The sequence below is a fragment of the Monodon monoceros genome, unplaced genomic scaffold, assembly GCF_005190385.1.
Source record: "Monodon monoceros isolate NGI ecotype Baffin Bay Population unplaced genomic scaffold, NGI_Narwhal_1 Super_Scaffold_5, whole genome shotgun sequence".
NCBI lineage: Eukaryota > Metazoa > Chordata > Mammalia > Artiodactyla > Monodontidae > Monodon > Monodon monoceros.
Window position 1 is genome coordinate 15,185,221 of NW_021703782.1, and position 22,537 is coordinate 15,207,757.

General features: G+C 53.3%; 2 protein-coding genes across 11 annotated transcripts; both read right to left on the minus strand.

Moving 5' to 3' along the window:
• Positions 1 to 128: 128 nt before the first annotated feature.
• On the minus strand, positions 129 to 15,356 carry CCAR2 (cell cycle and apoptosis regulator 2). Of its 5 annotated transcripts, none has more exons than XM_029201357.1 (21): positions 15,144 to 15,356; positions 14,175 to 14,270; positions 13,814 to 13,905; positions 13,297 to 13,388; positions 12,978 to 13,092; positions 12,706 to 12,835; positions 12,424 to 12,520; positions 7,795 to 7,914; positions 5,860 to 6,082; positions 5,660 to 5,773; positions 5,185 to 5,348; positions 4,539 to 4,710; positions 4,214 to 4,444; positions 3,894 to 4,112; positions 3,112 to 3,256; positions 2,908 to 2,987; positions 2,087 to 2,233; positions 1,813 to 1,924; positions 1,534 to 1,722; positions 1,185 to 1,390; positions 133 to 958 (listed from the first exon to the last, which is right to left on the minus strand). In XM_029201357.1, the coding sequence occupies exons 2-21, from the start codon at positions 14,230 to 14,232 to the stop codon at positions 914 to 916; spliced, it is 2,751 nt and encodes a 916-aa protein (XP_029057190.1). In that variant the 5' UTR covers positions 14,233 to 14,270; positions 15,144 to 15,356; the 3' UTR covers positions 133 to 913. The 5 variants fall into 5 exon arrangements, with proteins under 5 accessions (XP_029057188.1, XP_029057187.1, XP_029057185.1 ...); XM_029201356.1 differs by having other exon boundaries at positions 2,908 to 2,990; XM_029201355.1 differs by having other exon boundaries at positions 129 to 958; positions 1,534 to 1,924; positions 4,548 to 4,710.
• A 717-nt stretch (positions 15,357 to 16,073) lies between these two features.
• Positions 16,074 to 21,087, minus strand: CUNH8orf58 (chromosome unknown C8orf58 homolog). 6 transcript variants are annotated; one of them, XM_029203871.1, is made up of 7 exons: positions 20,392 to 21,087; positions 18,749 to 19,257; positions 18,310 to 18,489; positions 18,091 to 18,199; positions 17,937 to 17,962; positions 17,544 to 17,626; positions 16,074 to 17,012 (listed from the first exon to the last, which is right to left on the minus strand). In XM_029203871.1, the coding sequence occupies exons 1-7, from the start codon at positions 20,438 to 20,440 to the stop codon at positions 16,901 to 16,903; spliced, it is 1,068 nt and encodes a 355-aa protein (XP_029059704.1). In that variant the 5' UTR covers positions 20,441 to 21,087; the 3' UTR covers positions 16,074 to 16,900. The 6 variants fall into 6 exon arrangements, with proteins under 6 accessions (XP_029059704.1, XP_029059703.1, XP_029059699.1 ...); XM_029203870.1 differs by having other exon boundaries at positions 17,544 to 17,650; positions 20,392 to 21,084; XM_029203866.1 differs by having other exon boundaries at positions 17,544 to 17,650; positions 17,850 to 17,962; positions 20,392 to 21,081.
• Positions 21,088 to 22,537: the final 1,450 nt, after the last annotated feature.

Here is a 22,537-nt window from a genome sequence, read left to right on the forward strand (position 1 = left end):
CCCCTCCCCCCCGCACCCTCCGGAGGTGACACCTGCATCGAGCAGAGGCTGCGCTGAGGGTTGGGAGGAGGGCGGAGCGCAGGCAGACCTAGAAGAGGAGCGAGGGGAGAGGTACAGAGGACACTCAGTTTGTTTTGACTTTGGTTTATTTAAAAAACAAAAAGCCAAAAAAAACCCAAAACAGAACACTTTATATACAAAGTCAAACTGAAACCACGGATTATGGAAAGAGGCGAGACTTATGGGGAACAGGGAAAAGGCTGGGCCAGAGCCAATACCACATTCTGAACATGGGGAGCCAGGGAAAAGAGGTGCTGGTTTCTTCTGGCAAGTCTGGGGTGGCTGGAACAGTGTTCACTGCCAAACACTGCCCAACGCTAAACGCTCGCTAGCACTGACTGACTCTGTTCCTGCGATGGCCACGGGAGACCCTTCCCCCCAGAACCTGCTCCTGAAACCTGGCAGGATTTGTGCCATCCGGAGGAAGGGGCTCTTACCCCCAGCCAGCTTCCACGTCTGTTTCTTCAGTTTATTGGCATCAGACCTTACAACAGACTCAAAAAGCCTTTTCCTCCCGTCTTATTCTAAACTGGAAGAGGACAGGAGAAAGCACAAGACGAAAGGGCCCCAGGAGGAATCCCAAGGTAGAGGGCAAAATGACATTCGAGGGGTGCAGAAGATGTTGGATTTAGTTGCAAGTGGAACCGGCTTCCTCACTCATCCGTCCCACACGGCACAGACAGACCCCACCCTGACGGCCTGAGCTCCTCTACAGAGGCCGAGCACAGGGGTCAGCCACCCCTGCCTATGGCTCCCAGGTCCTGCTCCAGCTTCTTTCTAGAACCAAAAGGGCTCTAACTTCAGCAGGCTCCATCGCTGACCTCACAGGATGGCAGCTCCTGCACCAGGCCCCTCAGTTGCTAGGTGCTGGCTCCTCCTTCTCTACCCAGCTGTCTGCCTGTTTGAAACAGATGTCACGAGAATCGGACTCAGAGGAAGGGCCGAGATCCGAGGACTACTGAGCACTTCCTCCTGGGAGAGTCCAGGGTGCCAGCTGCTGACTGATCGATTCCATAAGAAACTGGCGCATGGAGGCGGAAGCGAGGCAAACCTGGGCCCGGCCCCGTGCCGGCTGCCCTGACCCAGCCTCCCCGCCCGGCGGCCGGCTCTCCCAGGAGGCTCACCTTTTCAACCATCCGCTGCACCTCAAGCTGCAGGGGGGTCAGGCGCCTTCGGAACTCCTGCAGCAGCCGCTGAAGCTGGTGCTTCTGTCGCTCCGCCGTCCGGGCCGTCTCCTCAGCCTCAGCCAGCCGGGTTCTCAGCTCCTGCATCTCTGCGGCCAGCGTCTTATTCGTCACTTCAGTGGCTGAGAAGCGGTTATGGCTCTCCTCTGGCGGGGGAAGACAGGAAAGACTGCCAAGCTAAGGAGGGGAGTGTAGGGCCAGAGGCCTGGAGGCTGAGGGACGGGCCTCCCGCTCGGCTCCTTGCGTCTGCGCCCGGCTGCAACAGGTCCCCGCGCCACCAGCCACTCACCCAGCTTCAGCTCCAGTGTGTGAATCTTGTTCTCCAGGTAGAGCCGCCCGCTGTCCTGCTGCTCCGCACGCTGCAGCAGGTTCCCCACGTTGATGAGGCTGCCGTTGTGGGACACCAGGCCCTTGTGCTCCACAGGGGCAGCGCCCGGCTTGGCACTCTTCCCAGGAGGAGGGAGCAGGTCCAGGTTTCCTAGAAGGGCCGTGAAAAGACTCAGGGACGGTCCCGGGACAAGGCAGCCTGCTCCGCTGTCCCCAGAAGGCCGCAGAGCACAGTACGCACCGAAGAGCACCTCCTCAGGGAGCCCCCCATCCGGGCCCTCCGGGCGGCTGTACTGAAGGCTCCGATACTGGCAGATGTTCTGGGCCACCACCCTGCTGACCAGCTGTTTGGCCTGTAGGAAGCACACACCCAAGATGCCCACGGATGAGAAGGTGCAAGTCCCCCCACAATGGCGTGCAAGAACCTAGAACCACAGCATCCCGAGCCGCGCATGCACACGAGGATGTCGGGCGAGGCATCTCAGAGAGGCCTAGGGCGGGGCATGAGAAGGCACCTGCTCTGCGCTGAGCCGGAGCCCAAGGGTAAGCAGGATCCTCTCCAAGTCTCGCCGATGCAAGTAGCCACACCAGTTGGCATCAAAGAAGACAAAAGCAAGAAGACAGTCCAGAGGGAGCACAGGAGAGGGGTCCAGCTCCTTGGGCTAAAAGAGAAACAAGGATGAACAGGATTTACAAACAGGTCCCTTGATGCTAAATCACCCAGGACGAAGCCCTTATAAAATCAAGCCGCTTGATATTTAAAATGGATAACCAACAAGGACCTACTGTATAGCACAGGGAACTCTGCTCAGTGTTACGCGGCAGCCTGGATGGGAGGGGAGTTTGGGGGAGAATGGATACATGTACATGTATAGTTGAGTTTCTTTGCTGTGCACCTGAAACTACCACAACATTGTTAATTGGCTATACTCCAACATAAAAAGAAAAGTTTAAAAAAAACAAAAAAAAATCAAGCAGCTTGGCTGGCACACTCACACCCTTCCAGTTAGAGACCTGACCCTGGGCCAGGCAAGTCCCTTGGCCTGTAACCAAAGGCCTCTTTGGGGCATTTTCGCCCCAGGGCCTGTCACACACAGAGGAATCTTGGGTGCTCCCAGGTCAGACAGCTCGCTCAGATCCGCCCTGGTGGAGATACCGAAGTGCTCTCCTGGATCCTACGAGCATGCCATCCCATAAGCCAAGAACCACCTTTCGTCTTTCGTCTATCAGAAGATGCCAGAGGTCATTTAGGAAAAGCACCCCTTTCCCAGGAGTGAGTCAGAGGCCTTGCTAAGCTTCCCTGTCACTGAGACCCAGAGAGGCACAGAGGTCTCACCATGTCCTGAAGGGATGAGAACTCCATCTCTGACTGATTCGAGGCAACCGACCGGACCTCGGAATCCTCCAGCTTGGCTCCTGCTACAGAAAGCCAGAGATGAACTTGGAGCTGGGAGCACACAGGCCCGGACTGGCTCCACACACAGCCAGGACGGGAGCCACAGAGCCAGGAAGCCGCCACCCGGGCAGGCGCCAGACATACCGAACTCCTCCTCCCCATCGTCCCTCAGCAGCAGCAGTTCGGGGTCCAGGGCCATCTCGCAGAGGTCCTCGGACACCTCGCCCCGGGGTTTCTCTTCTTCCTCTCCCCCAGAAGATGGGGGTTTGGGCAAAAGCCCATCTTCCTTCTAGGAGAAGCAGACCAAGATGATGAGAGGAACTGCCCCTGTGACTACCAACAATAACAACGGTTAACATCTGTGCGTCAGCCGCGTTCAGGCACCGCGCCGAAGGCGCATACGCAACGTCTCATTTAACACACTTCGTTACATGGGGGTCACAGAGCAGATCAGGGCGAGTTCCAGATACCTGGGATTTTCCTCAAGAGTCAATCTCAGTCCCGTAAGAAATTTGTTTACTTGACAGTATTTAGGCAAGAAGACCCATGTGCTTTAGAAACGTTTAAGAAAATGCAGTGTTCTAGTTAACCGTCAGGTAATCTAAACACCTGTACCCATCAAAGCATTCCTATTAATGGAGACGTCCATGCTGCCGTGTCAACCACGCTTCCCTTCACTGCTCCAGGCCCACCTCCCTTCTCCCAGGTACACCAACCACCTCCGGGCTGTGTGGCCACGTGGGAGAGTTAGGCGCCCCGCACCTGAGTCACACCAGGGTCACAGAGCGCGTGTGCGCAGTGAGCGAGGGGTGATGAGAGGAGAGCCCTAAAGCACTCGGAGCAGCGCTGGTGCCACGCAGCCCCAGTTGTGTTCAGCATTACCATGTGCAGCCCCAGTGCCCGTGCACAGGGGCAGAGGTACTCACCGGCGGGGCATCTGACTCGGCAGCTGTGCCCTCACTCTGTACCTCATCCTTGGACTCCTTGGCCTCCTCCTTGACCGCTTCTTCCTCCTTGGCCGCCTCCTCCTTCTCAGGTTCGGGTGCGGCCACGACCTTTTCGGGAAGGCTCAGCAGCATCTTATAAATCCTATAGCCAAAATCCCTCTGCAGCATCTCCAGAAACAGCTCAGCCAACACCATCACCTGGTGGAAGAGGCACGGGTCACGAGCATCAGAACATGGGGTGTTCCAAACCCCACCATCCTATACGCCCTGCCCCACAGGCCCCAGACTCCTACACCTACCTCAAAAGAGATCCTTTCTTTTGGCCTCCGGTCCTCCACGATACTATGGATGGACAGGTTTACACAGCTGGGGCGTGCCATGACAGCAGGTTCTAGAGGGGGTGGAGGGGCCTCTGGGAGGTCGGTGTCCATTTCCTGCTGCGCAGTGGCCTCCGGATTCTCCGCATTCTCTTTAGAGGCGTCTGCCGCCTGCTCTGGTGCATCAGCTGCCTGTTCTGCAGGCTCTGTTTCCTGTGGCGAAAAGTCAAGAGCTATGACCATCTGGGTCCAGGGTTAGGGCCCAGGGCCCCGACTTTCCCCACGTGTTCGAAAGGCTCAGCCTCACCACTGGCACCTCCTGGGGCGGGGGAGCTGCCTCTGCAGCTTTCTGCTGGCACAGGGCCTCCCACTCTTCCAAAGTAGGCATGATGGTCCAGATGTCCGGCAGGTACACCACCACGGTCTGGAGCCGCCTCGGGGGTCCCAGCTGCAGGTACTGAAACTCAGCAAAGCGCCACCTGCTCACAGCAGAAGGAAAAATGCAGAACTGACCCATGACATTCGTGAGGGCTTCAGTTTCCAATCAGCATTTAATGAGCACATACTGTGTGCCAAATTCTGACAGTACAGAAATTCTGACAGTACAGAAATAAAAGATATAGACCAAGTCCTCAAGAAATGGTTAGTCAGTGGGGAGAGACAAGTAAGCAGACAATTACTATCCGAGGTGCCATGGCAACAAGAAGGAGCACGGAATGTGGCTGTGGGGCCACATCTGACGAGCCTTGGAGGGTCAGCTGGCCTTCAACACACTTACACACCCCTCACCGTGCTCACAACCACTGCGAGGGCAGGAGGGGAGCGGGTGATGAGCAGGGACTAGGGAACAGACGGGAACTAACAGGTCAGAAAGGCCCAGCAGAAGCCTGGCTCCCTGCCGGGTCTCGCCACTCACTGGGCAGCCACAGACAACAGCTCGGGCAGCCACTCACCACTTGGTGCAGGCACTCAAGTCGATGCCGGTCTGGGCTTGCGCACAGCGGATGGCAGTGCGGACGAGCACCTGCGGGTCGCCCTTGGGGTCGAGGCCATCCAGAGAAGGAGACCACTCGCCCCCCACCAACACTACCTCCTCTTCTTTCTGGCCCAGCAAAAACTGCAAAAAGAGACCAGGGGTAAGAAACGAAAAACCAATCATGTGGGTCTCCCACAGGGAGGCAACCTGCCACCAGTGGGGAACAAAGGGTCTGCCACACTGGGGGCGGGAGGGGTATCTCTACCCATGAATGTGAACCCCACATAATTCTGATAAGAAAGAACATCTCTCAGCCATGCTGTCCTCCTGGTAAAACGACTGGTATCTCAGCCCCGAAACCCCGTTTCTATGAGTTCCTGAGCAGGAGCGGAGCTGACAGGAACTGAACATCATCAATGAGTGAGTCTTGCCTCCTGGGCTCCAGCTCTTACTTTAATTTGCTTCAGAGGATGTTCTGGCGTCTCCCTTGGCTCAGTCATGTCATCCACGAAGAGCATGCAACAACGATACAATTCCTCCAACCCCGGGGAAGAGAGCAGCAGTACCTGGTAGGGACAGCATAAAGGAGACACTCGAGAGCTTCCTCAGCCTCCAACAACGGGATAAAGAGGCAGGACCCCAGCCAACTCACCTTGGAACTGTAAGCAGGGTCACTATCTGTGGACGTGGGCTCAGCACCAGCGTCTGGAGCTGGCTCCTTCTCAGAAGATGCCTGGATGCGGCTTGGATGATGGAGGGAAAAGGGCTGGCTCAGAGGGAAGGCCGACAGCCAGCTCAGGTGCACAGCCAGAAAATCTGCGGGAACCAGCAGGGTGCGGTAGCGGCGCTGGAGTTCTAAGAAGTCACAGGTGGAGCTATGGGAAGAAAGCAAGGGAGTCCAGATGGAGCCAAGACTAAATTATTTTTAAAAATGGAACCATAAAAGACTTGAAAGAAAAAGGGAGCAGATTATTTTATAATCTGAGAAAAGAAGAGCTTTCTAAGTAAGACACTTCTGAAAAAATAAAAATGGATCAGACTTGACCACTAAAATGTCACAACCTCTAGTGGCAAAATAAAGTCAACCTGGGGAAGGAAAACAAAAAAAGACATCTGCAATATGTGACAGAGAAAAGGGTCACTGTCTTAATATAAAAGGAACCCACAAGTCACTAACAAAGTTCACAAGTCTAAGAGAAAACTGGAAAAACGGACAGCAACAGATAACTTAGAAAAAGAAATGAGACTTACGAGCTCATGAAAACATGCTCAATCTCACTCATAATTAAATTCAAATCAGGGTATCACTTTTCACCTATCAGACTGACAAAGATCACAAAGCTGGATAACACAGTGTTGGCAAAGGCTGGGGGTGCAAGAACCTCACACCTCGTGTGAGAACGTAAACCGATACCGCCTCTGTGAGCGGCCTGGCAATACCTGTCAAGGCTGACAGACCTGTGAGCCAGCTACTCCATTTCTAGGAATTGAGCGCAACAAAATGCTTGCACCTGTCCACGCAGACGTATAGAGAAGGATGTTTATTATTACAACAATGTTTAGGATAATTAAAGACTAAAAATGGAGAACTGGTTAAATAAATTCTGGTCCATTCATTTAGTAGAATGCTGTGCAGTTGCTAAAAAGAATGAGATCAGTCTAATAAACTTTAACGCAGAATAAATTCCAAGACAAGTGAAAAAGCAAAGTACTGAACGGTATGTACAATAGGTTTCCAGTTGTGTTTTAGGAAAAAAACCACAGCTCTGTGTGTGTGTGGCTAATTGTTAGCAGTCATGTTCTGACCACATGAGGAGGCTCTATATTCACCCCTCCAGTGGTGATGATGTGGGGACCGGTATCTCATCAGATTAACCTTGGGAGGCAGGTGGGTCAGCATGGAGAAAAACAAGCCCTGCCTGGGCCTGGAGAGAGGAAGCGGTGACAGGGGAAGAGCAGTGGCAGCCCTCCTTCCCTGCCATCTTGAGGAGGTGGTGCTAGGAGGCTGCCCTCACCTCAGCTCGGACTTAGGTGGACTTGGCTCTGGGGCCTTATCTCTAATACAGCAGCTGGAGCCCTGCATCTCCCCTGCTAGATGGAATCTGGAATTGCTCATCTACCTCTCAGTCAGTGAGTTTCTACGTGTGCGGAGTAAGCTTGTGGGCCAGTGTCCTCATACATGCTGTAGCACTTAAAAAATAATTTAGAGCTTCCCTGGGAAACCAGTCCCACGGTTCCTATGACCCACAGTTTCTACCTGACTTACAACTGGTATTGGGCACCTGGATTTTGATTGATAAGCCTTAATTATAGCCTGGCATAACAATTTCTGGTGATCAAATCATAAAGTTCTATCAAGGGCACCCATGTCAGTGGTGCTATGCTGGTCAGAACTTGAGATTTTGAAGTAAAAAATCTGTCACATTAAAAAACAAAAGTGAAACAAAAAGGTCATAAGCGCACGCACGCGCACACACACACACACACACACTCACTCACTCACTCTTACTCCCAGACTATATCTCACTTACACAAGAAACTGTTACCAGCTACAAGTCTCAGCCCCCACCCCAGCCTCACCACTCACCTGTCCACAGTGTAGGGAGTGAGATGGACTCGGTAAGGAGGCAGGTCATGCCTTGGTTTCTTAGCACCCCAAGGCTCTCCACCAGCCCGCTGTTTGCGTTTCTTGGAGTCATAGTCATCGCTGGAGGTTGATCCATGACCAGAAGGAAGAGACCACACTGTTACATATAGATTCAGTACCTACTAGCCTAAAAAGAACTGGAAACCGTCTGAATCCCCAACTTTAAAAATAAAGAAGCCATGCTAACAGTCATATAAGAGTGTTACAAAAGACATTAAGATATTTAAATGCTTTTAATAACACAGAAAACCATTCATGTTAAACAAAAAGAATTATATGGAACACTATATATACAATAGTGCCTCAAATGTGCCCAAAAAAGCTTTAAAAAGAAATATTAATGGTGGATACCTCTGACAGATAAAGGTGATGAATAATTTTCTAATATTTAATATAATTTTTTGAAATGAGAAGAAGAATTTCACTGATTTTTTTTTTTACTAAGATATATATACATATGGCACCATGCTACGGGTTCTGTCAAGTTTCATTAAAAGAGACAGTTCTGGGGCTTCCCTGGTGGCACAGTGGCTGAGAGTCTGCCTGCCGACGCAGGGGACTGGGGACGGGGACGGACGGGTTTGTGCCCCGGTCTGGGAGGATCCCACATGCCAGGAAACGGCTGAGCCCGTGCGCCATGGCCGCTGAGCCTGTGCGTCCGGAGCCTGTGCTCCGCAACGGGAGAGGCCACAACAGTGAAAGGCCCGTGTACCGCAAAAAAAAAAGACAGTTCTGGTAAAAACCCTTAACACTACACATTAGAGTCATAAAAATACTGAAACCCTTTGATCCAGTAATTTCACTCTTAAAAATTTATCCCAAGGAAGTTAATTCAGAAGAAGAAAAAAGGTTATATATAGTAGAAGAAATTCAAGCCGAGTAAGAAAACCACGTGTGGCACTTCCCTGATGGCGCCGTGGTTGAGAATCCTCCTGCCAATGCAGGGGACACGGCTTCGAGCCCTGGTCCGGGAAGATCCCACATGCCGCGGAGCAACTAAGCCCGTCTGCCACAACTACTGAGCCTGCGCTCTAGAGCCCGCGTGCCACAACTACTGAAGCCCCTGTGCCTAGAGCCCATGCTCTGCAACACGAGAAGCCACCACAATGAGAAGTCCGCGCACCGCAATGAGGAGTAGCCCCCGCTCGCCGCAACTAGAGAAAGCTCGCGCGCAGCAACGAAGACCCAACACAGCCAAAAATCAAATAAATAAATTTATAAAAAAAAAAAAACCATGTGTGTATCTAGCAATCCTGAATTTTCCTAGTAAATAAGTACAGTAATCATACAGCCATTAAAACAATTATGAGGATTACAGTGCAATATGGAACAGATGTTCGAAAAGAACGTATAAAAAATCTGAACTCAGATTTAAATTATAAAAAGTATGCATATATATAGATAAAGACTAGAAAAGAACATGGAGGGAAAAAGTAGCAGAAAGTAAATTTGCTTTTCAAAATTATTTTCTAAAAGTCTTTAAGAATGGTTACCTTGGGGATGGGGGGAAGATAAGGGTAAGAGATTAAGAGGTACAAACTACTATGTACAAAATAAATAAGATACAAAGGTGTAATGCACAGCACAGGGAACATAGCCAACATTTTATAACTTTAAATGGAGTACAACTGCTATGTTGTACACCTGGAACTAATACAATATTGTAAATTAACTATACTTTAATTTAAAAGTTTTTAAATGGCTACCTTTAAAGGGAAAGAGGGAATGATATATTTTTATAGTATTTTTAACTTTATATAATAGCATGCACTACTTTATACATTTTTGTAATAAATTACTTATTATAGTATCACTATGTTATGGGGGCAATAAAAAAAATAATAGAAAAAACCTTTAGACCATCATAAAATGCCAGACTGATAAGGGGAAAAAATCCCCATGTCTCACAAGGGAAATAAAATCAATTGTCAATTCTTCGTGCTGAGGTAATGCCAAGTTGATTATATTTACCAGAAGGTGTCTACACTTTCCCTTTAGACCTGCCTGGGTTGTTTCCCTAGTCATTACACCCCTGAGTAACAAACTTGATTATATTTAACACAAAGTTTTTCTTCTTTTCTCATATTTCTGCCTGGGTAATTTCCTTGTTCATAGCATCTCCCTCCAAAAGCTGCCTTCTAACCTTGCCCTTGTGGGATGTCAGCGCTCCTGTGTCTCTAACAGAAGAACTGTTCCAGTCATTTTGACAACCCTCTTCGGCTCACCCATGACTGAAGTGAACTCTTCAGTAAATGCTGTCAACCTCAAGTTAAAGTGGACATTCCACTGAATCCTGTAAACTCAGCGAGCAGTTTTCTCCCCTTATCATGAATTGCCAGGAACAGGTTATAAGGCATGACCAGTGGAAGCCACCTCCGTAACCTCAGCAGGATACTGAGATGGTATATCCAGCTGGATAGCCCTGTCCAAAAACCGCAGTAGTTCAGCATTAGCAATCCAAAGGAGACACTGTATCCTGCCTCCCAAAACCTGAAGTTCAAAATAAAACCTGGTTTCCAGTCAAACGCTAACATGGGTGACTCCATTATAAGTTGTTGTTCCCCCTCAGGGTGACCTCATTCCTACTGCCCCCTTTGCAGAATGAGTCTGCAAATTCTCTCTACTGACTGATGGTAGTATCTCCCTCCCAATGGTCATGTCTCCTTTCTCGAGAAGCCATGACACTGAAGCATTATGGCCAAAGTAACAGAACATAGGTCTTGCACGGGGCTTGGCATGTCCAGGACAATCAAATGCAACTGGCTGTATAGAAAGGCTGAATGTGAACCTAAAGCAGGAAGTCAATAGCAGCCACTGATTTCCACCCAGGCTACATTATCCCTGAGAGCACCTGCTGTGATTCTGAATGAAGCCTTTAATAAACTCATGGAATGTGAGAGGTGGAAAGTCCTTGTAAATTTGGAAGACCAAGAAGATGGGTGTATGCAAGACGTATACCAGTAACTTGAGAATGAAAGAGTGTTTCAAGCAGAGACACAGTGGAAAACAATCCTACACAATCAAAGCCTTCCCGCCTCCTTAGTGTTCACGTGACCTATCCCGAGGGAACAAACAGTGGCTTCAGCACAGAGACTAGCTACATCACTTTGCCTAAACTTTTTCTCTGAGGAACTCCGTGCTCCTTTTACATGTTCTCAGTGGACTGCATTCTCAGCCCTTACCATGTAATAATCTACTGGCCTCTGGGATAGGGGGCTGTTTCCTTCTCGGAACAGTTCTTATTTCAGAAGAGAACCAGAACATGAGAACACCTTCTAGAGTGATGGAAATGTCCTATATCTTAATAGGGGTGAGAGTTACACAGGATTTTCCATTTGTCAAAACTGTCCATCTAAGATTTGTGCACATCAACCTAAATAAATTCTACCTTAAAAAAAAAAATCAAGTACAAGGCAGGGAGTAGATGAAAAAGAATGGCAGATACTTGTTTAAGCTGGGTGATGGGTATATGAAGGTTCATCATCCTTTTTTACTTACTATGCTTATACTTGAAATTTTTCATAATAAAATGTAAAATGAAGACGGACAGAACTAGAACAAGTCTAAAAAGCAAACTAGTCTAGAGCGTAAGCCCTAGGGATATAAACAAAAGCTTTTAGGGAGAGAGTAAGGCAGGATAAGGAACATGTGAGCCAGAGAGAACAGGAAGTGTGCTCCTCCTGGCAGCCCCCAACGCTCACAGATGATACAGGATGGCCTGGGATGCCCCAAAGGCCCAAATGCACCACGCCTGCTCCACAAAAGGCCGTGTCTGCACATCCACGGCACAGACCTGGATTTCTGGGCAGAGTGCGACACACACAGTCTACCACACCACTGAACTGTACAGTGTATTTAAAGAAACACATTTTAGACTAAGAATTAAATTATGCACTGGAGGAAACTAAAAGACAAAACAAATGCACAAACATAAAAAAACCAGAAACAGACTCACAGGTATAGAGAACATACTGGTGGTCACTAGAGGGGAGGAAGTTGGGGGGAATGGGCAAAATAGGTGAAGAGGTATTAAGAGGTACAAGCTTCCAGTTACAAAACAAGTCATGGGGATGTAACATACAGCACAGAGGATACACTCAATAATATAGTAATAGCTTTGTATGGTGACAGATGGTAACTACCTATTGCGGTGATCACCTCGTAATATATAAAAATAGCCAATCTACTGGTATAATATTGTAAATTATGCTTCAATTTAAAAAATACACTGCAGAGTTACTCTTTTTGGACAATTACTATTTTCTTGATAGTTTTGATTCTTGGTGTCTCAATCTTACGCACAAGAAATAAAAAGGAAAATTATATATTAAAAAATTCAATGTGATACTTTGAAAAATGAATTACACCAAATCCCTACTTGCTGAACCAGCTTATGAAGTTCCGATATTTGTATATACATCTCAATGTATCAGCCTATTTCAGGGTAAAGGGACCACGATCTAGCTGTTGAAAGAGAATGTTAGTGTCAACAGGTGGCAAAAAAAAAAAAGGGACATTCTCTTAGAGGCAAATAAAATAAAACACTTTCTTGCTTGATCATCCTCTTACCTTCGGCCCGGATCCAATCGTCCATGAGGGCCCCGAGCAGGAAATCTGTTCAGGTGGCTCAGATGAAGCGTATGGGATGTTTGGAAGAGACTCAGAGCTGCAGAGAGGAAATGGCTGGTGACTCAAAACCCCCTAAATATTTGCCCAACAATCCTGTACCTTTCTTCCAGTGCGTGAAATATCCACGTCTATTCTGAGAGCAGCAACCTAACAGTTACAAGTCCATTCATCCCAAGTACCCCATAAAGCCACACGCCCGATATCCATGCCACTGGTACTCACGCTTCTGAGGAAAGAGTGGGGGAATCCGGTGAGGCTGGAAGATCAGCTGGGGCTGAGCTCCCAGAATCCCTTGCTTCTGGCCCAGGGCTGCCACATGTAGAAGGGGAGGTGCTGGGGACTTCAGTAGGGGCTGCAAGACAGCAACCAGGAAATTCAGGGCATCCCATAGCTGACCTGCTCACTACCTTGGAAAGATGCAGCCCCAACCCCTTGACCAAAGTAAGGTTCCCTCCCACGCCTTTCCAATAAACATGCCAAGGAGAGATGAATACCTGGTTGGAGAGCGTTTGCACCTTGACAGCATTCCAGGGCACTGCCTGGCCTGGGTTGTATGCAGCCTTCACCAGCACCTTCTCACCCAGCTGGGGCAGCCGGCCCTTCACCACACTGCCAGCACACAAGCCAGGAGACCCAGTCAGGAGAGGAACCCTGGCCAAGCCACCCTGACTGTCCCTATGAGGCCCTTGCCATCAAGATTTCTCACACCTTGCATAACAACAGCAAAGCAATGGCATTATAGGGGACCCACCAGCATGGTGACAGAACTGAATCCAATAAGCATTTCCAGAAGGGGATCAGCCTCAAGCCTACCTTAACTGAAAAAAGACCTCTTCATCCACCACCCCAAAGTAGTCATGCAAACTGGTAACAATGCCAGTGAAGACCCGCTGCTTCTCTCCACCCTATAAGAGAAAAGTGCAGTTTAAAGGTAATAGGGAGCATTTGTCCATGCTCTGTCATTAGCATCTCATCTTCATCCACCCCGCCCCACCCTCAGCTCAATCAGAGTACTGCACGGATTCCCATGGAAGGAAGCATACATATAGAAGGAAGCATATGTACAGTGGACACAATCAATCTACTGGGGGGAGTCATAAGCTTCTTCTAAGATTTCCAGTTCTTTAATTCCAAGAAGCACCCTAGAGATCTCCCTTGAGCCAGAACCTAGGACTCCCCAGTCACAGATGTCTAGTCGCCTCTGGACTGGCCAAGGACAGGAGTGTCAGGAAGGATGAACACTGTGATGTAAGAATGAAAGCATCGGGCAACCATGCATGCTGGGGTAGTCCCGAGTGCCGAAACTCACTAGATAGGATGCCCAACCTACCTGAAGGTGCCTGGCATTTTGGGACAGGTCTGTGGCCACAGGAGGAGTGAGCAAACCAGGAGGAGGACCCAAAAGAGATGTTGAAGCTGCGCCTATTGGAACACAGAAGCAATCCAGAAACTGCACCTACCATCTTAAGCACTAGTTCAGCTACAGGAAACGGTAAACCCAAAGAGCAAAGTGGATCCAAGCATGTCCCACACAGGGTTTCGCCGACAACTACTGTGGTCATGCTTTTTCCTAAGAAAAGTCAGCAGCAAATTGCACTCCACCAGGGAAACCCCAAAAGCCACATTTTGAAAGACTAACTCCAAAACACACACTTCCCAGTACTAGGCCAGGTAGAGATAAAGGTGTTCACCTGAGAAGTTGCGTCCCCCTGGTAGTGGGTTGATCCGCTGGCGCTTAAACTGGGACATTGGGAATGCTGTCCTCTTTCAGAGTCTTGGGGAAAAACCTTCAATCAGAAAAGAAATAAATTAACAGCCCATAGGGAAATTTTCCATCTACCCCAAAAAAGGAACTAAGGATCTTAAGGAAAATGGAGAGATGGATACTGAGAAGGAAAGGAGGAGACGGATGGTGAGAATATGAAAAGGAGCAGGAAATGGAGAAATTACAATGTTCCAGTCAGCCCTCACAATAATCTAGTGGTGGGTGATACTGTTATGCTCTTTCAACGAAAAGGAAACTGAAGCTCGGAGGGACTGAGACTTGCCCGAGGCCACATAACCAGGTAGGTACAAAACTAGGACTCACACCCAGATCTCCCGACAACTTAAGAGCTCCTCTCACTATGCCACGCCACCCTCAGATAGTTGGGGAGAGTGGAGGGTTGGAAAGAGCCCCGATGACATTCATTCATTCAATGCATCCGCCAAAGAGTTCCACGCAAGGCCCGGAAAAATGGAGGAGGCTGCTGCCGGAGAGGAGATGGTGTGGGCCCTCTCCCCGGAAGCCCGGCCCGTTGTTCCCCGGACGGGCGGGTGGGAAGACAGCTCCGTGGCCCGGCCGAACGCGAATCCGGCTGCGCGCCCGCCCTCTTGCTCCCGCGCTCCCCGGCCCTCGGCTCCCGCCTCATCAGCCGCCGGCGCCGAGTCTCCCGGGGCGGGCCGCGGCCAGGCCACCGTGGGAAGACGAAGGCGCGCGGCTTCTCCTCCTCCCGCCCGCCCCCAGGGCCGAGACCGTTGCCAGGGAGACGGAGCTTGCAGGCCGAAGGGGGCCTCGGCCCGTTCCGCGCCCGGTTCATCTTCGAGGCCCGGCCCTCGCAGCCCCTCGGCCAGGGGAGGGGCGAAGAGGCAGAGGGGCGGCGGAAGGCCCCGCAACCCACCTGCGGGCCAGGGCCGCGACACCGGGGGGACAAAGACACCCGGAACCACCACAGCCGCTGCTGCTGCCGCCACCGGAAACGCCTCTCCGGAAGCGCGACCACTGGTCGGAAGCTGCCTCTCTCCCGGATATGGTCCCTCCCTCCTCTCCACTGACCTGTCCCTTCCCCCACCCCGGCCTGCCATCCCGCTCCAACTGTGGAGCGGAAGTGCGCTTTCCCCGATCGGATGCGCGTTAGGAAGCCGCGCCTCAGTGGTGTCCTCTCTTACGTGTCCCATTAGAAAAGCAGGCTTCGGAGAATTGGTTCCTGGCCCCAAGACTGCTGGAGCTGGAGCCCCAAACATAAGGGAGCACCTATGCCTCATTCTGGCAGATCCCAAGACCGCAGCAGCAAGAGAACCAGCTGACTGGAGGAGGAGGAGGAGAACCATCTGACCTCCTCCTGACTGGAGGAGGAGGATGCATGATCAGTGGCCATTTCCAGAAGACATCCCGGTGTCTGATTCAACCATCCCTAGCCCTACCCTTCTGTTGGCGGCACACCCCTCCCCACACACCTCCTGCGTACCTGCAGGAGACTAAACTTTCCCCCTTTCTCAATTAACAAAGAGCTAGGAACCTAATAGGCTATATAGTAAGATAAACCTCCACGATATTTAGGTATACATTTACAAAGAGTTCTCACAATCATTTCCTTTAGTCCTCACATCAACCCTTGGGGGATAAGGAGGTCAGGAATTAGTGTCCTTATTCTCAGCTATGAAACCTGAGAGGCTTCAATGAAATGACTTGCTCAAAGTCTTGCCGCTAAGCACTGGCCATTTTAGTCCCCATTAGCAATCCCAGTTCCCCCTTACCCTCTGACCTTCCCATCACCCTCCAGTCTAGCCTCCCTCCAACACCCTTTCCTATTCATTTAACATTCACCAAGCACTTTGAGACAGTTTAATCTCACTTTACCCTCAAAACAAGCTTGTGAGGTAGGTAGGACAGGCATCATTATACCATTTGGGAGATTAAGTGGGAAGCTATGGCTCAGAAAAGTTAAGGGATTTTTGTCAAGGTCTAAAAGCTAGTATGGGCCTCTGGTTTCAGCTGTGACGTGGAAAGGCTAGTAAGGAGTAAAGCAGCTGAGAATAGACCTTGAAGATTACTCTGCTGTTCCCCATGTTGTCCTTGACTCCCATCCCTGGTGCAGTCTTCAGGCAAGATTCAATGCAGAGGCAGCCAAGAGAGCACCCTTCTCTGTCCTGGGGCTGCCCGTGCAAGTATGAGGAGGAAGGGAGGACGCCAGATCAGTAACTGTCCGCTCAGGAGTGAAGGTCAAGTCCATCGTCTGCAGTTACCTCACCCTGAAGACTGACTCTTTGAGTGCATGATTCCAGAGAGATGGTTGGATCCAGCCAGTTCACAACACTGACAGTCCCACAGTCCCCAGCGACACGCTGGGCCCCAACAGATCACCACTCCAAACACACTCCACGGACGCCAGATGAATCAGTAAGTTCACATTGCCTAAGCCCAGGGATTTCTGGCAACCAGGGAGGAGCCCGAGAGCTGCTGCACCTTGGGGCCTCTCAGGGACCCAGGGTTCCTTGGCTGCTCAGAGGAGAAAGACTCAGCCCTTGCCTCAGAGAGAAAACTGAGGGTCAACAGCTTTTCCTGGCAGTGCCCAGAAGCAGCAACAGGGCAGAGGGCGAGGAAGAAGACTTCACTGCACTCCCCCCAGCTGGGGTTACATCCCTGCACCAGGAAGTCTCAGCATACAGTAAGGTTTTTTGCTCGTTGCTTCTTAACCACTAATGATGGCATAAAGGTCTTCTGGAGGGTTTGGCCTGGAGGCCTTTCAGGGAGGTCCCTTGATGCAATCCTGTGGAGAAAGAAAGGAGGCACTAGGCTAGGAGGAAGAAACAAAGGTAACGATGGTCCCAGAGTTGACCAAGCATTGTAGGAGGCCTGGGGATACTGACAGGGATAATCCCCCCGTGACCACCCTGAAGGCGCCAGAATTATTCAGTATAGACCCCTACCCCCCAACCCCCGGCATCCACTGTGGCATGCTGTGTGCCCTACCTTGCTTTCCTGGGGAAACCCACGGAGGTGACCTAAGTGTCAGCTTTGAGGGGCGAGGGCTTGCTGGGCTTATATGAGGATTTCCCATCTTTTGGTCCTGGCTCTGCCACCGTGTGGCCTCGGGAAAATGACTTCCGTCCCCAGCCCAGTCCTCAGCCTCCTCATCCATAAACGGGGTGCTTTAACCACTTTCTGTTTCTTCCAGCACCCTCTCCAAGACTACGTGTCTCAAATTTTGCAGGGACGAAGATAACAACTGGCAGCGCAATCTTGGCATCCTAGCTCATCAGCCTCCTCCCTCTGCCCTGGGCTGGGCCACAGGACTCACCTGGGGGCAGAGCCATCAGGAGGGGCAGCGGCTTCAGCAGGTCGAGGGCTCCTCCACCGGATCCGGTTGAGCAGGACCTTGACCTTGTTCCAGTGGGAGAGATCCCGCTGAGCAGAGGGTGAGAGGGTCACCCAGGGCCCCTCCCCAAAACGTACCCCTGACCAAGCTCCCAGAGATAGCTGTCAGCACAGCCAGGACAGATCACCTGTTCCAAACAGGAATCCTCTCGTTTTCTAGCACACATCCCAACCACCCCCGACCTCCACCGCATCCTGTCACCTGCCCCCACGTACATCCCTCACCTACCCTGTGCCCCTGGGAGGATGGAAAGGTGTGAGCTGGCTCTGCCAGGGCCTCTGACAGCCTGGAAGGGCTGGCGCTGGGCACCCCTACCTTTGGGGGTGAAGCTGTGCTTGCTCCTTCGGAAAGAGAATCCAGTTACCCAAGGCCAGGAACAGGAAGGCACTCATCAAGCCCAGAGCTCAGGGGGTCTGCCTATGGGGACCTGGGCAGGCAAGATACAGACAGAGACACAACTGCGCCTCACCTGTCTCCTCTGTCTGGCTGAGCCGCTCCCACCGCCCGTGTACCTCACTGCCCGGGGCGTGAGAGGGTGGAGGTGAAGGCGCCAGGGCCGGCTCCTCCTCTTTACGATCCTGTGCACAGGAGAGATGGGCTTTCAGGGCCTGGCTAGAGGGCTGAGGCTGTTCTGAAGGGAGTCCTGGTTCCAGGGGTCCCCCCCCCATCCTCTGCATCCCCCACTCACCTGCCTGCCCGCTGGCCCGACTGCCCACAGCTCACTCACCCCAGGGGCCCTCTGAGTCTGCAGCTGCAGGCAGAGCTGCTGCAGCCTCGCCATCTGCTCCAGCACCAGGCACAGGTGTTCCAGGTAGCGAAGACCCTGCCCTGGGAGGCAGGCCCAGGCTTCAGGCCCCAAGCCCCCCACCTGTGGGACGTAGTGAGGTAGGGGAGAATTCTGAACTCAACCAGACTCGCACCCTAAGGGGCCAGCAGATGGGGGCAGGATGAGTGAGAGGAGGGACGCACACCCAGCTGGCCTCCCAGTGCCCAGCCAGGCAAAGTGCCGGGCAGGCCCCGGACCTGCCCACCTCCACACAGCTGGGGGCGGGGTGAGGCAAGACATTCTCACACAACACATCAATGAGGCGTAAGGGAGAAGAAGTTGGGGGGCGGAGGCATCTCACCACCTCTGCTTCTTCCAGGCCTGCCTCTAGGACACTCTCTGCCTTGGTGGCCTCCTGTCCTCCTGCTCCAAAAAGGGGCATTTCATACTCAGAGTTGCTTGGCGGCTTTGGGGAGCGGTAATGTGACAAGCTGGCAGAGGAAGTCGGGAGCTGGCGGGACCGCTCCAGCACCTGCTCCAGCTTACGGCTGGCTAGAAGCCGGCTTAGGCGGGCAGGAGGCTCCATGGCACCCAGGGCCAGGGGCTCAGCGTTCTGCATGGGCTCGGAGTTCAGAGAGTCTTGAGAAAGGCCCGGTGAGGTGGCTAGGGACCTGTCCCCAACCACCATCTCCACTCCTGAGTCCTGGGAGGCCAGTTTGAGAAGCGGCACCTGCCTCCCAGGTGCTCTCAGCCGGCCATGCCCCTTGCAGGAGTCTGCCGACCACCCTGGAGCGGCATCCGGGATCCGTCTGTAGGTGCTGGTGACTCCAGGCACTACACAACCACGTGCCAGGTCCTCGCCAGCCCCATCTGCAAGGAGAATCAGTCATCAGGCTGGACAGGCTGCCCCAACACCCCTGGTATTCCTGGCAGCTGGCAACATTCCCTGAGGAGTGTCCTGGGCCAGAGGGGACAGGAGGAGACTGGTTGGCCACAGCCCCGCCCAGATCTCTCTCCAACCCTGGCTGGGAGATGTTAGAATGTGGTTCCCTTTACAAAAGTAATTGTTAGTGATATCTGCCTTGGAGGGGGGAGCACTTTTTCTTCCAGGGAGCCCTCGTGCTCCAGCCCCTGAGCTTGGCCTAAGACCTCTGAGCCATAACTGGGGAGTGGTAGCCTCTTCAAGTGCTCCCCATGGGGAAGTATGACTGTGCCCTAGCCTCAGGGAGAGGGGAAAGGGCGCAAAGAGGGAAGCCTGGGCCCAAACTGGCATCAGGATGCAAAAGGAAGTCCATCCTGGAATTCCTGGGGGGAGATGGGTAGTAAAAATAACAATCGCTATAACCATTTTGGACTTTTGTTCTTTTAAGTGAGAAACAGAAGGTTTTGGAGAGTTGAAAAGGAAAAACTTAAACGGAAGAAAGGGAACCAGGCGGGCAGGAGGAGAAACAGCGTGATCGCCCATTCACTGTCCTCTCCTACAGCTCTCCTGGCCTGTGCCAGGCTCTCCTGCGATCTGGGTGCCCCGACTGTAAGGATGCAGAAACGGAGGCTGGAGACGATGGAGGGCCGCCTTCGTCTCCCTGCCCGCCACGCGGGAGAGCTGGAACGGGATGCCAAACCAGGCCCCTCTGGGCAAGGAAGTCGACCAGGAAGTCCACCCCTGCGCGGCTCCTTTGGAAAGGGGTCCGCCGCCGCGGAGAGAGCTTTTCGCAACTGCGGGCTGGGGCAGGGGCCGGTCAGAGGAGGATCCATACCGGGAATTAGAGGGAAGTGGACTCGGAGGAAATGGGATGGAGGTGGCGGTCGGTTTAACGCCAGAAGCCAGAGGGTCTCCAACGGGCAAGGCGCGATCCCCCGGCCCTTCCTAAGGGAAGCGGCGAGGAGGGCGCAGCGAGGTCGGGCGGGCTGTGCCGGGTGGGGCGGGGAGCGCAGACAGGGGCCCGGGCACGGGAGTCGGCTCCAGGCCAAAGGTCCCGGCCGGCCCCGGGGTGGGCGACTCACCCCGGCCGCCCAGCGGCTCCACGGCGAAGACGCGCCGCCGGCCCAGCATGGCCCCAATCCCGGCCCCGACACGGCGCCCCGGCCGTGGCCGCTGCAGCCGGACGGAGCGATCCCGGCCGGCGTCCCCGCGCCGCTGTCGGGTGCGCGTCCGGACCTGGCTGGGCGAGGCCCCCGGACACTCCCAGCGGGGATGGGGGAGGGACGGCGGGAGGGGTGCGCAGGTGTGCGGGCGCTCGGAGAGGGGCCGCGGGGGCGGGGCCTGGTCCCACCCCCCCCCGCGCCCAGTGCCGGCGGGGCGCGGGCCCCGATCTGCCGTCCTTCGGGCCCCGGGCGGCCCCGCACTGCCGACCCCGGACGTGGAGCGGGGAGCCCTGCCCGGAGACGCCGTCTGGTTCGTGGCGCGGGGTCACCCCGCCCTCGGTTTCCAAGCGGGGTCTGTCTTCCTGCCGCCGAAATGAACCCGGGCGGGGATGAGGGGCGGCGGCGACCGGACGCGAGCGCGGAAGGAAATGGAGCCGCACGTGCAGGCGGAGGGAAGAGAGCGGACCTGGACACCGGCGTACCCGCGCTCCCAGCTGTGTGCCTTGGGGCAAGTCACTCAGCCACTCAGAAACCTGGCGCGATCAAAGGGGGAAGTGACTCCCGACACAGGAAGATCCTTTCCAACAACTGCAGAGCGCCTTGGGTTCTGGGCTAGATCTGAACCCCCTCCTCGTCCCACATCTCTTCCTCACCCGGGTACCCTAAAGCTGGGGGCTGGCGCGGGGGGAGGGGGCTTCAGGATCCGGGGAAGCGAAACAGGGGGGACAGGAGGGCAAGCCTGAAGTGCTGGAAGTGTAAATGCTCTCCGGTCCCCGCCCCCGAACTCTTTGGGTCCGTGGGATTCCACCCCCCAACCACCCTGACAGGGGGCCGGCAGCCCAGGCAGACACTGACGGTGAGACAGCCTGGTGACCAGATGGGATGGTGGCCTCTAAGGAAACCTCAGCCTCCTGAGGAAGGCGACCACCAGGCTGGAAAACTCCCAGCAGGACCTAAATTCCCTGGAGGGAGATAAGGGAGCTGGCGGACGTGCAAACTTGCACCTGAGCCTCTGGGGGAGGAGGCCGGAGCTGGAGCTGGAGGCGTTGGGAGCAAGTGGTTATTAACTGGGAGGGAGAAGACAGTCTGCCCACCTCCAGCTCCCTCCTTCCCTTCTGCCAGCACCCTACGCAGGAGCCGTCAGCAATCAGAGTCACGAACTACAACATTCTAACTTTGGGAAACAGGCCTACAGCTAAGCCCGGGGAAGAATGAGAGCCTCTCTTAACACCTTGATTTTTCAGGCCAACCTCTTCCCTGCTAGCTGCGGGTTCTCTGGGTTGCTGCCTCCCAACCCTATCCTCCTGGAAAGCACTGCCCCCCCACCTTCCTCTTTCCCAGGTACAGAGAGGGAAACCTGGGCCTGGGGGAACTGCTTTACCCAAGTCCAACAGCCCGTGAAGATCCCACGCCAGGCCTCCCTGGGGAGGAGAGGAGGAGGGCTGGCCATCAGGTGGCTTCCTCCCTCCAAAGTCAGAGGATGGGGAGGTAAAGTGAGGGACCCTTTGCCAGATCTTGTCCTGAATTTGGAGAATGTAGGGCCAGATTCCAAGCAGTCTCCGTGGTGACTCTGGGGCAGGAATGCATCTGGAGCAGGAAGCCCAGCCAGCAGGAATGCAGTGTCTCAGCACAAGGCTCTGTGTGGGCTCAAACCACACACAGAACACACACACACACACACACACACACACACACACACACACACACACACGGCACACTCCCCTCCAGGCCATTCTCCCCTCTCCATGCAGTTATGCCAGAATCTTCAGGGCAGCTGGGATCCCTCGCAGTTGAGGGCCAACATGTTGCCTTCCCATCTGCCTTCTGCTGCCCTGACTGTGGCAGCCCCAGGCCCGGAGCTGGGCCAGGCCTTCACCGCCCGGAGGGCTGTTTCTCCTTCACCCCACCTCCTACCAGAGGAGAATCATCTCCCTTTGAGTGATGCTTCAAGGAATGGGAGGGGCAGCACAGCCACCCCCTCGCTGCCCAGCTGAGGGGTGAGCACCTACCGTGAGTTCCTGAGACACATGGTAGCCCAGCAGAGTCATCCTTCAGGCTGAGGCCA